We start from the raw sequence: 13628 nt of genomic DNA on the forward strand, positions 1-13628 counted from the left end.
TGCCTGTCTGGACCACTGTCATGTGCAGTGTAACGGGAGAGGAGGAAAAGAGAGTGGAGGCCCGTCCTGCTCTCACACCCCCCGGGTGGTGGCTTTTAGGGGCAGGCTGCCGTGTACTCTCCTGGTAGACAAAAGTGGGGCTTGTCTGCTGACCCCTTGCTTCTGAGCTGATGCTGTAACTCTCCTTCCTCCAGAGAGGGGTGAGGTAGGCAAAGCCCCCAGGAGGTAATAAAATAACCACAGTCGTGTTTAACGGTGCCTCTCGGTGGGGATTGGAGAAGCAGTAAAACAGGCTGAGGCCTCGCTGTCCACCAGGACTCCTTGGCTCCCAACTTCATAAATAAGGGCCCTGGGTGTGGTCATGGCTCACTGGGCTTTCTGGAGAAAAGAGGGAACACTAAAAGTGACTGATATGACAGGGCAAGATGTTAGGATAACAAATCTGGGCCTTGATTTAGGAGGGAGGGAGTGTTGTAGCGCCCCAGACCTCTGCTTTAGAGGTACAGGGTCTCTGTATCAGGCCCTGTTGGTGACAGGGTCCCCCAGTCCTCGGCAGTGTGGTGGAGAGGTTGGGAGCCTGGCCTCAGGAGTCTCGCTACCCAGAAGCCTCAGCACTGGGAGCTTGTGGGAAATGCAAAGGAATGAGCTCCCCCTAGCCAATCAGAATCCCTGGGGGTGGGGCCAGGAAGCTGTTGGAGAAACCCTCTTGATGCTTCTTAGAGTTTAAAGCTGCCTTCTGGAGCCACATGGTTTTAGTCTGCTCCTGATCACCCTGTGGTCACCCTGGGGCCTCTGCGACTTCCGCCCGGTGATCTGATCATTTCGTGCCTCAGTTTTCTTATCTCAGAATTGGGGTGGAAGGATTGAGTGAAAGAATGTATTTTGAGATATGTAGAACAGTGCATGGAACACAGCAAGGCCTATGTAAGAGTTAGCGGTTGTTTTATTAGTCATTCTGTATTAGACGTTTAGAACCTGGGAAACCCCGGGTGGCAATTAAATATTTTAAAACAGCAGGTTTATTCCCTGATCCATGAGAGCACGTCTGCTGTCATCTTAGCTGGGAACCTGGGTGTAGCATTTCCCCCATGTCCACATCACGTAATAGGATTTGAGGTGGATAGAAACAGGCCACAGGAGAGCTGAGAAGGGGGGTTTCCCTCATTTCTGCGCTGCGTCCCCGGGAACAGGGAATCAAGGCCTTGCCCCTCTGAGTGGCTGAGTTCTCTCTGCCCCCTCACCTCTCGCCCTCCCCACCCCCGCAGGGCCCACGGGCCAGACGCGATGATCCTGGTGGACGGGCAGCCCCGCCAGGCGAAAGGCGAGCTGGGGCTGTCCCAGATGCTGCACATCGCCGGGCAGATCGCCTCGGGCATGGTGTACCTGGCCTCCCAGCACTTTGTGCATCGCGACCTGGCCACCAGGAACTGCCTGGTGGGAGCCAACCTGCTGGTGAAGATCGGAGACTTCGGCATGTCCAGAGACGTCTACAGCACGGATTACTACAGGGTAAGGCGGCCTTTCCCGCTGTGGGACGCCGGGCAGAGCTCGCACCTTGCTTACGTGTCTTCATCATTGTCCGTTGATCCTGTCACTCTGGCGCACGCACATGCGCAGCCATGTCCATACATACACGCGATGGGTATCCTTTGGCCACTCCTGCGTCGTGACCTACCTGTTTATTATTCTCTGCATAGCTCACTCCTCCCTCCATCTGGATATTTAACTCAACCGTGTCCTTACATTGTAACGACATGTGCATTGTGTTCTCACTTGAATCATCAGTCCTCATTCTTCATGCAAACAGGTACACACACACACACACACGCACACGCACAGACAGACTCAGCGTGGCGCTGCGTTTCAGCCGCTTCCCCCCCAGTCCCCGATCCAGCCTCACCCACAGCGCAGTTTGTTCTCGGAAATTATCTGCTGACCACATTGGCGTGTTTTCAGAGGTAGATAAATACCTTGCTGACAAGCCACAGCCCAACATCACGTAGCAAAACGGCTGCTGTCTTCCTGAGCACAGTTATCCAAGTGGTCTAGGAGGGAGGAGCGAAGGAAGCACGTTACATCGCCAACGTTGGAGAGAGCGGCAGGTTAGAGCAGCTTTCTGATCGTGAGCGGAGACGTCACGTTCAATTTTGCTTCGTGTGGTTGTCCCCTTTACACGAATAGGTGTCTCATTTTGCTCCCAGAACTTTTTTCCTCTTCATCTTTGGGAATTACCTTCCCGTGGATCATTGAGTGGGTCTGCCAATGTTATTGCCAGGGAAAGGACGAGTAGACACGAGTGTCATTTCCCTCAACGAAAAGGGGAACTATAGATGCGACCTTAGATATACAGATAGAATAACTTCTGTAAACGGATTGGAAAGCAGATGCCTCAGAAATATGGGAATTTACTTCAGGGACATAGACTGGGCAAGGACTTTGGGTTATGTGGTACAAGGGAGGGTGGGACAGTGTTTTGGAAGTTGAGAGGCATGGTAGCCTTTGGTCTCACCTTCTTTGTAGGGAATGAATGATCATATTGTGAGTCCAGCAGCCCAAGTGTGATTGTCCTTTTGGCCTGAGCATGGGGACCAAGAGGCTGGGAGCTCAGTCAGGGTTGGCATTTGCAGAGCATTTCTGTGTCAGTGCTCCTGATGGCTTTGTCTAAACAGGACGTGAAAGCCGGTTGCTCAAGACACTTCACTGTAGCTGTGCCCTAAAGGAAAGAAATGGAAGGGTTGAGAAATGCCCTTTGTGGCTAAAAAGTCATTTGTCCATGATGCAACCAAAGGATGGCAAATGATTCACCATCACGAAAGAATATGAAGCGAAGTAGACCAGACAGTGGGGGAAGGTAGTATGTCTGCAGCGAACTGGGCAGTTTCTTGAGCCACCCTGCCCTATCCAATAGCCCCAGATGTGGCAAAAAGAGCATAGACCGATGGCTGGGACAGACCTGCCAAGGGAAGGCTACAACAGAGCCTCTCTCGAGCATGTAGCGTGACTTTTCCAGTCATTTCTACGACAGGCATGGGGACGGTTAGGAACGGCCCATGGGTCATAGATTTCTCGCGTCTAGCTGAAGCTGGCACCGTTTAATTGCCTTTGCACTCTGCGTAATGGGGTTTGCTGGCCTGTCTGGGTGAGCTCAGATTTATATTGGTGTTGAGAAAAGCCAGGAAAGGATCACAGTTTTTCTGGGTGAGGCAGATGTTTGATTATACCGGTCTGGTCTCTGCTGGCTTCCCCAGGACCTGGGGAAACACGGTCTGACCAGAATGTGTACAGACTCAGCCTTCAAACTTGCCTCAAGGAGTGCACTTAATATTTCTCGATTCCGATTTAAAAGTGAGAGAGAGAAAAAAGATCACATCTTCAAATGATACTGCTGTGCCCTTGCTTTAATACCTGTGACCTGATGCTCTGTACTCCTGGGAGGGCTACAAGCAGTGAACCCATCTCATTTCCGTGGGTCCCAGGGCAGGTTAGAACTTACGGAAGCGGGGGCGGGGGGTGGTGGAATTGTCCACATCCCAGCGGATGCAATTCCTTGTTCGCGAATTCCAAGCCAGGAGTAAGCTAAGGCCAGTTAGCTTGCAAACATGTCTTTGGCCCAAGGAGCATGAAATAAAAAGGATGGCTCGTGCAGTAAAGTCCCAATGCCCCACCAGCAAACCCGTATTCTATGGATGGCGGGTCCATGTTACACCGTGTGCGGAGAGCAGCTTGTATCCTTGTGTTCAGTTGCTCAGGGTCCCAATGTAGTCACAGCTTCCCCTCCTCATCTGTGACGCAAAAGGCAGAAGTGATCCGCCTGAGGTCACATTGGGAATGGACTTGTTATCTGTATTGGAAGACATCAGGGCGACGAGGGGAGTCTGCGTGTGGGCCTCGTTTTACCCGTGTTCACATCTGAACACCGCCATCAGCAGCTCTGGGACCTCAGCACACTTTCCCTAACCTCTCTTTCATTTTCCCATTTTTAAAATGAGGACGAACACAGCCTCTCAACCAAGTTATCCTGATGTGAAGCGCATTCATTTGTTTATGTTGTCTTCCCTCGTCCCCTTCGTGCCCAAGGCAGGAAACCCCAGGGATAATCTTATTTCAGAGCTGATTCTTGAGTCAGGGAGAGGGACCTCCTGACTGCTGGAAAATACACTGGGACCTGGCAGCCGCCCCGAAGGGCCACGTGGGGCCATGAAGGCGACCCCTCTGGAAAATGTCCTTCCCAAGATTTCGGCTTGGATAGAAACACTCGGTCCTCAGTACTTGCCTGTTCTTCCGGTCAGTGTTCCTGTGGTCCTGCGTAGGAATCTTAGAGCTGAAGTCCATGAAAGTGATTTATGAAAGATGTTTTTTTGTTCGGTACCCCAGCTGAAGCTCTGGGGGAAAGCAGTGATTTATGAGGGAGCCCGAGCACTGGACGATTCTGTCTGCAGGCTGCCTCCCGGGATGGGTTTCCACCTCTGCTACTGTAGGCTGCTAAGCTTATGGGGCCTACGAGTGTGCTGGTTTCTCGTGCCTAATGCAGCTGGAATGCAGATAATTGAGGGGCGTGGGTGTGTGTGCCTGCACGCTCACCTGCCCAGTGCAAATTCGAGCGTGTACATGAGGGCAGGGGGAGAGGTAAAGATAAACTCTTTCTTTTCATTCTTACTCATTTTTAATTTCTTAAAGAAGCACCATCTGACTCATGCACGAGCGGTATGCAAACGGTTTACAAAGGTGAACTGCCTAATTTCCCGTTACACATACGTACAGAGGGAAAACAAACATCTCTGTACCAGACTGACAGAGCAATTTGCTCTCTTCCTAAGACTAAGTCCAGTGACAGCTGCGTTGGCCTCCCGTGGGTCACTGACGTGACGACACTTCTGAGATGGCCTTTAAACCAGCTGTGATAAGGGCAGTTGGCGATCCCTTTCTGAGGACATCAAACAACACTCCGAGATTAGAGCTCAACTCTGGAATTACAGGAAGCTTCGAGAGTCCTAAAGAGGAGGTTGGATTCCGGAAGAGACACGTTTTCAGATGATTTGATGTGGAAGGGAGGCATTGTGCCGAGGTGCAGGGGACATGGGGTTGGGGGGGGTCGGTGTGCGGGTCCCACGGGAACAAAGGTCCAGGCCAGCCTCTGCCCACCCTGCTGTTTCCTGCGCCCAGCCCCGGGCCGGGATTGGAGGACACCCAGTCAGGCGTGAGTGAGTGAAGCCAGAATGGGAATTCAGAGTTAGGCAGGAAGTGGATCAGGCCAGACCAAGTGGAGCCTGGGCAGGCAGACAGATGCCCACAAGGTATTGCCCCTGGAGGTGATGTGGGGAGTCCATTGTCTGAGCAGTAAGGACCGGACGGTGTCTAGGAGGCAGGTGAGAGGTGGTCCGAGTCATGGCCGATTCAGTGCAGTCAGATGGAGCCTCAGTAAGGAATGCGGCCAAGCGCCCAGGACGTGTGGCATGAGCGTGCCCAAATCCAGGCACACACATGGCTGCGGGACCAAAGGCCGTCTGGCCGCTGACAGCAAGGCCCTGGGTCCTAAGCTAGAGTCCAGGTAAGGGTTCCTGGAAACCCCTGGAACCCTTCGGGTGTGAGAATAAGATAGAACAAGCTGACCTGGCAGGTAGAATGTTCGATTTTATGGATGCCATGGTATCCCATGGCAGTGATGGAAAGTGCAGACTCCTGAACCCACGGTGTGTGGGTTCCCATCTCAGCTCCTGTAATTCCTGGCTGCATGACCTTAGGCAAGTTATTTAACCTTTCTGTGCCCCCACTGCAAAATGGGGCTAATAGCCACTCTCACATGCATTTGCTATAAGGGTTAAGTGTTAATAAATAGAAAGTTCTTAGGATGATTAATGCTCATTAATTACTCTTACTGTCGTTGGAGCTAAAATACACATGTCTACCCCAATTCCAAAATGGGCATCTGAGTAACACTTACATAAGTGTATTAGCAAAGGTAGGCCACTGCCATAACGAGGAAATGCAGAACTATATGATGGTTCCGGCACACATAGAAGCCTCTTTCTGGGTCGTGTAACAGTATGAGCCGGTGAACCTCCGCCATGCGGTCACTCAGCTGCTGGAGCCCTGCGCTCTCCTTTGTGTGGGTCCTTGGTCACCCCAGGCGTCCATCCCCGTTCTAGCCAGCTGGCGGGGGAAAGAGGCAGGAAGGAATGCACGTGAGGCTTGTCACTTCCCCTCATCGCAGGAAAGCTCGTCACAGGGCTGCTCTCACGGTCTGTAAGGCAGGCAGGCTGAGAGACGGAGCGTAGCTTGTCCCCAGATGGAAGGGAAGCACGTGTCTTGTAATGGGGCTGCTGGCATCCTCGGCCCCAGTGCGGGTGAAGGAAAACTCCTTTCTCGTCCTCCATTCTGTCCCCGCAGCGTAGCCTCCCACGTCTGGTGGATCGGGAAGGTTAGGCCAGTTCACTGTGTGTGACAGAGCTTCGATTCGGGAGGCAGACGAGGGCCTCTGATCTCCTCCGAGTGCCTGTCCCTAAGGCCTGTGTTGTTCTTTTCTTCCGCTTTGGGACAGGGTGCCCGGTGCTGGCCGGGAGACGCGACCATGGGAGACCCCAGGCACGCTCCGAGCGTTCGCTGCTGATGCCGACAGTGCAACTCGGGGCCACAGGACACACACCTGGAGTGAATTGTGAAAAACAGCTGAAATGCAAAGAGCTAGTTAGCTGCACAGAACTGCAGAGGGAGCGAACACGGAGCAGGGTGTGCAGGGTAGATGTATGCTAAGTACAGGTCTGACCCCCTTGTTTCCTCGACGAGAGCCAGAGGATCTGCACGCTCATTGTCCACGAGATCGCAGGCGTTTTGAACCCGAGCCTGTTGCGGGACAGGCCGGCTCTGTGCTGACACCTTGGTCTTGCCGGCTGTGTCCGTGCTGCCAGTTAGAAGCTTCACTTTCATCTGTGAAGGCTGGAGTTTACATTCCGGTTCTGGGGTCTCTTTTGGGTTCTGCCTTCCAGGGGGCTAAGTTGTGTGTGCAACGATAAGTGGGCAGAAAGTTTGGTTTCCCTTCTGGATAAAATAAGGGAACAGCCTCCAGTTGTGCCATGGGCTCTTCCCGCAACACCTGGATCTAGGTCAGTGACTAACGTTTGCTTTCTGCTCTTCCCTCTTCTCCTCTTTGGAGACATTTCGGGTCATTGGCCACATTCAGCCTGGTGTGCAGAGAATTACGGGGTGTCCACTTCCTTGGTACTTTTGTCAGTGATGGGAATTACCTGGATTCTTCCATCCATCTCTGGCCTTCCCAGACCAACACCAGGGACATGTCCCTGCCACTCCGGCGTCCACTAAGTGCCGAGCAGATGTGGTGTGGGGTCTGGGCTTTGAGCCGTGGGCTGTTCCAGCACTCTGGTGTGAAGACGGCGTGGAGAGGACGTGATGGCCAGGAGGTTGAGGTGCCAACAGTCAGGCCCTAACAGTGAAGAGAAGAAGTTATGGGTGGCATTTTCCCCGCCCCGTACGTTTAGGAACTCTAGTCCTGCGCCGTACTTCCCGTCTTTGCTGTCGGGCTCTGGGCAGTCTGACTCACATGTGACGAGATTGCAGGACCAGAGGCAGAAAGCCTATGCTCCGTCCCCGTGGTGACTGCTGACATGGGACAAGTCTCTGCCTTGCCCTGGACCCGAGCGTATCATATAGAAAGTGGGCACTTCCTGTCTTTTTTCTTCGTTGCTGAGGCTTCTCGCCTCTCACAGGTGCTGGCCACACCAGTAGCGTTTTCTGTCACTCCATGGAACCTTGGTTGGAGCTGAGGAATAGCCTGCAGTTTCATCTTGAAATGCCTTGGTGGCTTTGCTGCTCCTTTTCCTGGATGTGACTAAAGCCCCCCTGGGTGGGGCTTGAAGGACTGGGTTCTGGCTCAGTCACTTACTTACTTGGATGATATTGATTTTTAGATCAGTGTTCTTGACTCTCATTTCCTAATATTGGATTCGATGCGTAGTTTTCCAGCACAACGTGTTGTAAGCAGTAGAACCTTTTGTTCAGATGGAACCTTATAAAATAGGTAGAGATGGGTGGATGGAAGGAAGGAGGAATGGATGGATACGTAGATACACTGATGGAAAGATAACCACAGAGCTACTCCAATGGAAGTGTAAGAACAAGGAGCCATGGCGTTTTGTCACCCCTTGCCTGCCCCCGTCGTGGGGTTCTTGCAGCACTTTTCTGGAGGAGCTTTCGAGCCCCAGGACCCCTTCAGTGAGCTCCTCAGTTCAGATGTGGGGCAGCTCGTCCAGGCACACGTAGTGGTGACAGTGACGGCCGCAGAATGGCAGCAGCAGGGGACCCGTGAATGAACACCTGCGTCTGCATCCCGTCTGACTGCTGCCTCTCTGCTTTACCAGTCGATCACGTCAGCCCTCACAGCAAACCCGCTGAAGGAGAAATGCTCGTTTTACACACGCGGCCAGCGGGGCTTTGAGCTTTCACACCAGCCTCTCGGTGTTTTGCCTAGAGAGGAAGAGGGTCTTCTGGGACCTTCCAGAGAAGTAAGCACTCAGGGATAATTAACGTCCGTTTTCTAGATAAGCCTCTCTAAGAGGGTAGGCCCTGTGTTCAAGAGCGTGAGATCCTCAAAAGCAAGGTCAGCGCTAGAGCATTTATTCGGGCACAGGATGGCTGATCCAGTCAGTACATTTGCTAAACCTTGTTCATGCTGGTTTCTTTCCCGTGGTGCCAAATCTCCTGGCCATTGACGAGGTCCATGTGCTGGGGGATGGGAGTCAGTTCTGTTCCCCGAACATGTGCAAGGATGAAGAGAAAACATCTGCGTTCCCAAGGAAATTCAGTTTTCACAGGGAATATGAAAGAGGATGGAAATGTGGAGCTCTACCGTAAGCCAGAGGGTGGTACATGGTGCCAGAGTTGCGGGTTTCAGCCTATTTAGAGGGGTGCCTGAGGGGCCGTGGGGGCTTGCGTGGCCGTCAGTGGGCTAAGTTTTGGGGGTCGTTCCAGTCAGAAGGGTTATTAGCAAAGGCATGGGCGTGATGTGGAAGGAGGCAGACCGGGAGAGTGACCTAGCACAGCGTAACCCCCGACTGGTCCAAGCCGAAGGTGCATGGAACACACGTGGAAGGAAATGTTTGCAAAGGAAGGATGGGGCCATGAAGGCAGCCCTTGAGAAGCCACCTGTCCTGACTTGGGTCGCCACTGGACAGTCGTGGAAGGTGTGTCATGTTTCAGTGTAAATGAGGCTGTGTGGGGACAAGTCGTCAGGCAGTGGCCTGTAGGAGAGACTGCTGGGAACTGCGACCACGGACGCAGGCCACGGCAGTGGCCCAGGGACGAAGCAACGAGCCCCGTGCTGCCTTGTAGCAGTGGGGTGCGGGAGAGAAGCCGACGGAATCAGTGGGGCCTGGAAAGGTGACCCGAAGGCCAGGGCCTGGGCACGCGAAGCCTCATCAGTTTGGGGTGTAACCTTGAGAGAGACTAAAGTGGCATCGAGGGTCAGGATGGAGTTTTACAGATGCATCTCTTAGGCCACCTAGTCCATTCTGCATCCCCCGAGTGTTAGAAACATGAACAAATGCCAAGTCATTCAGTTTTAAAGAAACATGAGGCTGGAAGGAGTCTTAAATGTCATCTGTTTCACCCCTGTGGTCCCAGGCAGAATAGCTCAAAATCCTCCCAGGCATATGGCTTGCTTGCTCTATTCTGTGCATCTCTGGGGATTCCTCAGGTCCCCCCTTATTCCTTCTAGCTGTGACAAAGGGAGGCAATTTCCAGTGAGAGCTTTGTCTTTTTCTTTCTAATTTGTCACACGCTTTGGAAGTGGGAAGTTCCCAGTTATATCTAGCCAGAGTCCCACCTACTGCAAGGCACCATTTCCTCGTACATGCTTAGTGGAGGTAAACATGATCAATATTATAAAACAGACATTCTAGCACTCGGGAAGATGCTAAGAAACTCAGTGAGACCACAATGGCCTTTTCGTAGGTAATTGGTTGTATTTTATTCATGGGATGTACCTTCACTGGTAAGGAAACAATGAAATAAAAATATTTCCCTCCCTTGCTCGGCCAAAAAATAATACCTGTTTTGGAGAGCAGTTTCCAGGGGTCTCCTGCCCTTGATCTCATCTCCCTGTCGTTTTGAAACCTGGTTGTTTTCTTCTGGCAATGATGGCGGTGCGGGCATAGAATAGACACTTGTCGTCAGCCTTACCTCCGTGGGGACAGATTCTGGGAAATAAGACGGGGGAGGCCCCACAGAAAACTGTAAGAACTTGAGGCATGTTTATACCAGAGCTCATCGTCAAGAAAGGAGAGAAGGAAGTGGCAGGAGGTCCTGAATGCTATGTTGATTTGCTCCATTTCTCTGGCTCCTGTGGAGGGCGGAGGGCCAGATGGCAGCTCACCTTTGTCACCTGCCGGTGCCATGTACTGGAGCAGACCCTGTTTGGACTCCTCAAATGTCAGAGGCCTGTATTCTTTTTTTGTGTTTTTTTTTTTTTTTTTCCTGAGGCACACTGAATGTGTAACATATAAAAATACATAAATTTCCATACAAATATCTTCTTTACCAGCTGTAATTAAGATATTTGCATGTAGAGAGAACAGTCTGTTCCCTGACTTCCTCGTGGTAGGAAATTGTATTTCTCTCATAATCCTCAAAGTCCAAGACCTTGATTCTGTCTGTGTCTAAACCAGGGGTGGAGGAGCAGACGGGACTGGGTCAGCATAGCATCTGAAATCCGGAACTGTAAACAGTTTTTATTCCAGGTTGTTTTTCTTCTGGTTTAGCTAATCCCACAGGACAGCTGGCGGTGGGGAGCGGGAGAGCGGGGAGAGAGCGGGCAGAATACCCACTAATTCTGGAGGCAGGTCGATATTCCCTGAGTCCTGAGCTTCTGTTTATGAGCTTCTGTGACCTTAGGACATTTTCTTACTCTCTTAAGCCTTAGATCCTCCTCTGGGAAAGAAAAAAAATTTCTTTTGTGCAGATTAAATCAGATAATGTATGCAAATTGTCTGTTACCTGTTAGGCACTCAGTAGACGGTAATTATTGTTCTATGTAAGTGAATAAGGTAGAAGTGATATGGAAGACATTTTAAATAATTTTAAGTTACAAGCCAAGATATTTCCCATGATGGTCTTTGGTGCTGTCTCCTAAAATGGGGAGAGGAGCCTACTTAAGAGAACTTGGGGCAATAACACAGCCGCTCACTCCCCCTGGGGCTGGTTTAGACATTCGAGCGGGTCTGTTGGCAGCCCGAGAAGAAGCACTTGGAGTTGGTCCGAGGAAGGGTTTCCCATTGTAGATCGAACCAGGAGCTCACTTTTGTGACCGTGAATTCATCCTGCAATAGACAGAGGTCTGCAGAATTACAGCCCATTCTCCAGGACCCAGAGGGAGATTTCGGAGTCATGTGCCCGAGAGCCTTAGAGACAAGGCTGGTGTCAGTCCAGTCCTCCCTCCTTTCTCCCTCGTATCACATGCCCCGTGATGGTCACCACTGTGCATGGCGTGCGGCAATGGATACGTGGGAGCTCTGGGCACTGTTGGCTTGGGTGCTGTTGGTTTCACCACCACCACCATCACCACCATCACTCTTACCTCCTTTACCACAAATACGGGCAGCTTAGTGAATGATCATGTGCATTCCGGAAGGAATGAGTCAGGTTTATCAGAATCCCAAAGTTGATTGGCAGGGTGGTCAGGATGCCAAGTCTCCCAGCAGCCAGTTCCCGTGACAGCCTTGGCTGCCTGTCCCGCACTGAGTCATGCTCTTCAGCCTCTACGGCCAGGATGGACCCTTGATGCGTGGCCCAGTTTGTTCTTGAAGTTGATCGTTTCCTTACCCAACGGGTCAATCTCCAACTTCCCCATTTTTGTATGTGTGTGTGTGTGTGTTTATTTATTCACGCCCTTGAGTCATTTAGGAAAACGCTTGTCTTACAGCTCTCTGCAGCATAAGTTCTCTTGTAGGCAAAGGAATCCATTCTGTTTTTATCACTGTGAGTTTTCACATAAAAAGTGCTTAATAAAAGTGCTTAATTCACACATACACAGTCTTAGGTCAGAGGTTTGTGATGAGTAAGGAGTAATGCTCCCACATTATGGATCCTTGTAGGTCCCCACTTGTCAGACACCAGTGGTCAGTATGTGGGGACTCCGGGAGGTACATGAGGGAGATGGAATGGAGTCACCTACGGGGGAGCCCCTGGGTGTCTGACTCCCCCAGAGGGCCCGGACGTCTGCTTAGCCATGGAGAGGCCAGAGAGAATGTCTTATTAAAACGCTTGTGAGACTGGAGTTAGCACCAGAAGGGTAGTTTATTGATGCAGGCAGGGGACCGGATGGTTCCAGGGCTGTGTCACCAGGCACTCACTCCCCATAAGCCAGCCTGTGCGGGAAGCTGGCTCAGACTGACATGGTTGCTTAGAAAGGAAGAAATCAGAGCAAGGAGGGCAGATGAATCAAATGGTTAGTGACATGCAGCTAAGAACGACCAGTGTATCCGTCTGATCACAGGGCTTTCTCAGCTTCCCAGCACGTTCAGAAATACTCCAGGTCTTTTGACTAAATCCTCCTCTTTCCTCTGAAAGGAGAGGGATGAGCATTCGTTCCCATCACTTTTCCAGGCCCCTGTGGAAAGACACATTCTCTCTTCGTCTGTATCAATGACGGTACGATGGAGCCATCACAGCCCAGAAGCCACTCAAGCTTTTCACACAACCTTGGATATACACCCGTGTTTTCCTGTTTTATGATTTTAAAGAGACCAATTGTATTTTCTTCATTTCCAAATACTTGGGGGGAGTCACTTTGTTATTAGAGTTCCTCATGCTTTCCGTGTCACTGAATTACCTTTGTACCTAAAAAAGAAAAAGAAATGACTCCTTTGGTTGCTTGTGAATCTAATTGCCTCGATAGCAAGTACCATATGCCCCAGGGCTGGCAAGTAGATCTCAGGTACCAGTCTGACTTGACGGGCAGTGGTTGCCCAGAGTGGAGAGTGATGACGAGAACTTGTGGCTCCATTGAGAGTCGGTGAAAAAGCATGTAGTGACCAAAGGCCACGTCTCCCCGGAGTGTAAGAAAGGGGACTGGTGGGACCTGTGTCACACTGTGCGTTCCTGGTGTATCCCAGTCAGCACTCTGTTCAGAGATTATCCTGGATCTGTCTCGTCGTCCTCCAGCCTCGGCTCCTGACGAGTGGAGGGATTCTGTGAACACAATAAGGCACAGGTGTGAGTGGACTGAATGTACCTGTGTTGAAGGACTGGGTACAGAGGGAGGGCTTTGCCGGGGGGCCTGCATTCCCGAAGCTAACGTAGGTTTATTTGCCCAAGTTCCCGTAGATGGGACTAGTACCCCAATATCATTGTCTCGTACTGGCCTTTCCTTCATACTTCACTTCAGTGTTTTTGAACTTACATAGCGCACCAATGCCTCGTGCTTGGCAGCCCTGGCTCTCTGTTCCACTCTGTCCAGGATTTTTTGTGGTCTAGATACAGCTCCCCCATCCAGCTTGGTGCTATCAGCAACTCTTATCGATGTACCGGCAATGACTTGCAGCGTAGTTTCAACTTTTTGGAACGTTGACTCGCCTGGGACCTGGGTTTGTTGCTGGAGTCCTGCTCCCTGGCAGATGTTG

At 51.4% G+C, this 13628-nt stretch overlaps 1 protein-coding gene across 6 annotated transcripts in view; it reads left to right on the forward strand.

Annotated features, from left to right (window-relative positions):
* The window catches only part of NTRK3 (neurotrophic receptor tyrosine kinase 3), a 317709-nt gene that overhangs the window by 272726 nt on the left and 31355 nt on the right, over positions 1 to 13628 (forward strand). For all 6 annotated transcript variants that reach the window (XM_033100325.1, XM_033100331.1, XM_033100324.1 and 3 more), the window contains one exon: positions 1266 to 1509. In XM_033100325.1, coding sequence (XP_032956216.1) covers positions 1266 to 1509 — 244 coding nt within the window. The remainder of the gene's footprint in view (positions 1 to 1265; positions 1510 to 13628) is intronic.

The sequence above is a fragment of the Rhinolophus ferrumequinum genome, chromosome 28 (assembly GCF_004115265.2).
Source record: "Rhinolophus ferrumequinum isolate MPI-CBG mRhiFer1 chromosome 28, mRhiFer1_v1.p, whole genome shotgun sequence".
NCBI classification, from domain to species: domain Eukaryota; kingdom Metazoa; phylum Chordata; class Mammalia; order Chiroptera; family Rhinolophidae; genus Rhinolophus; species Rhinolophus ferrumequinum.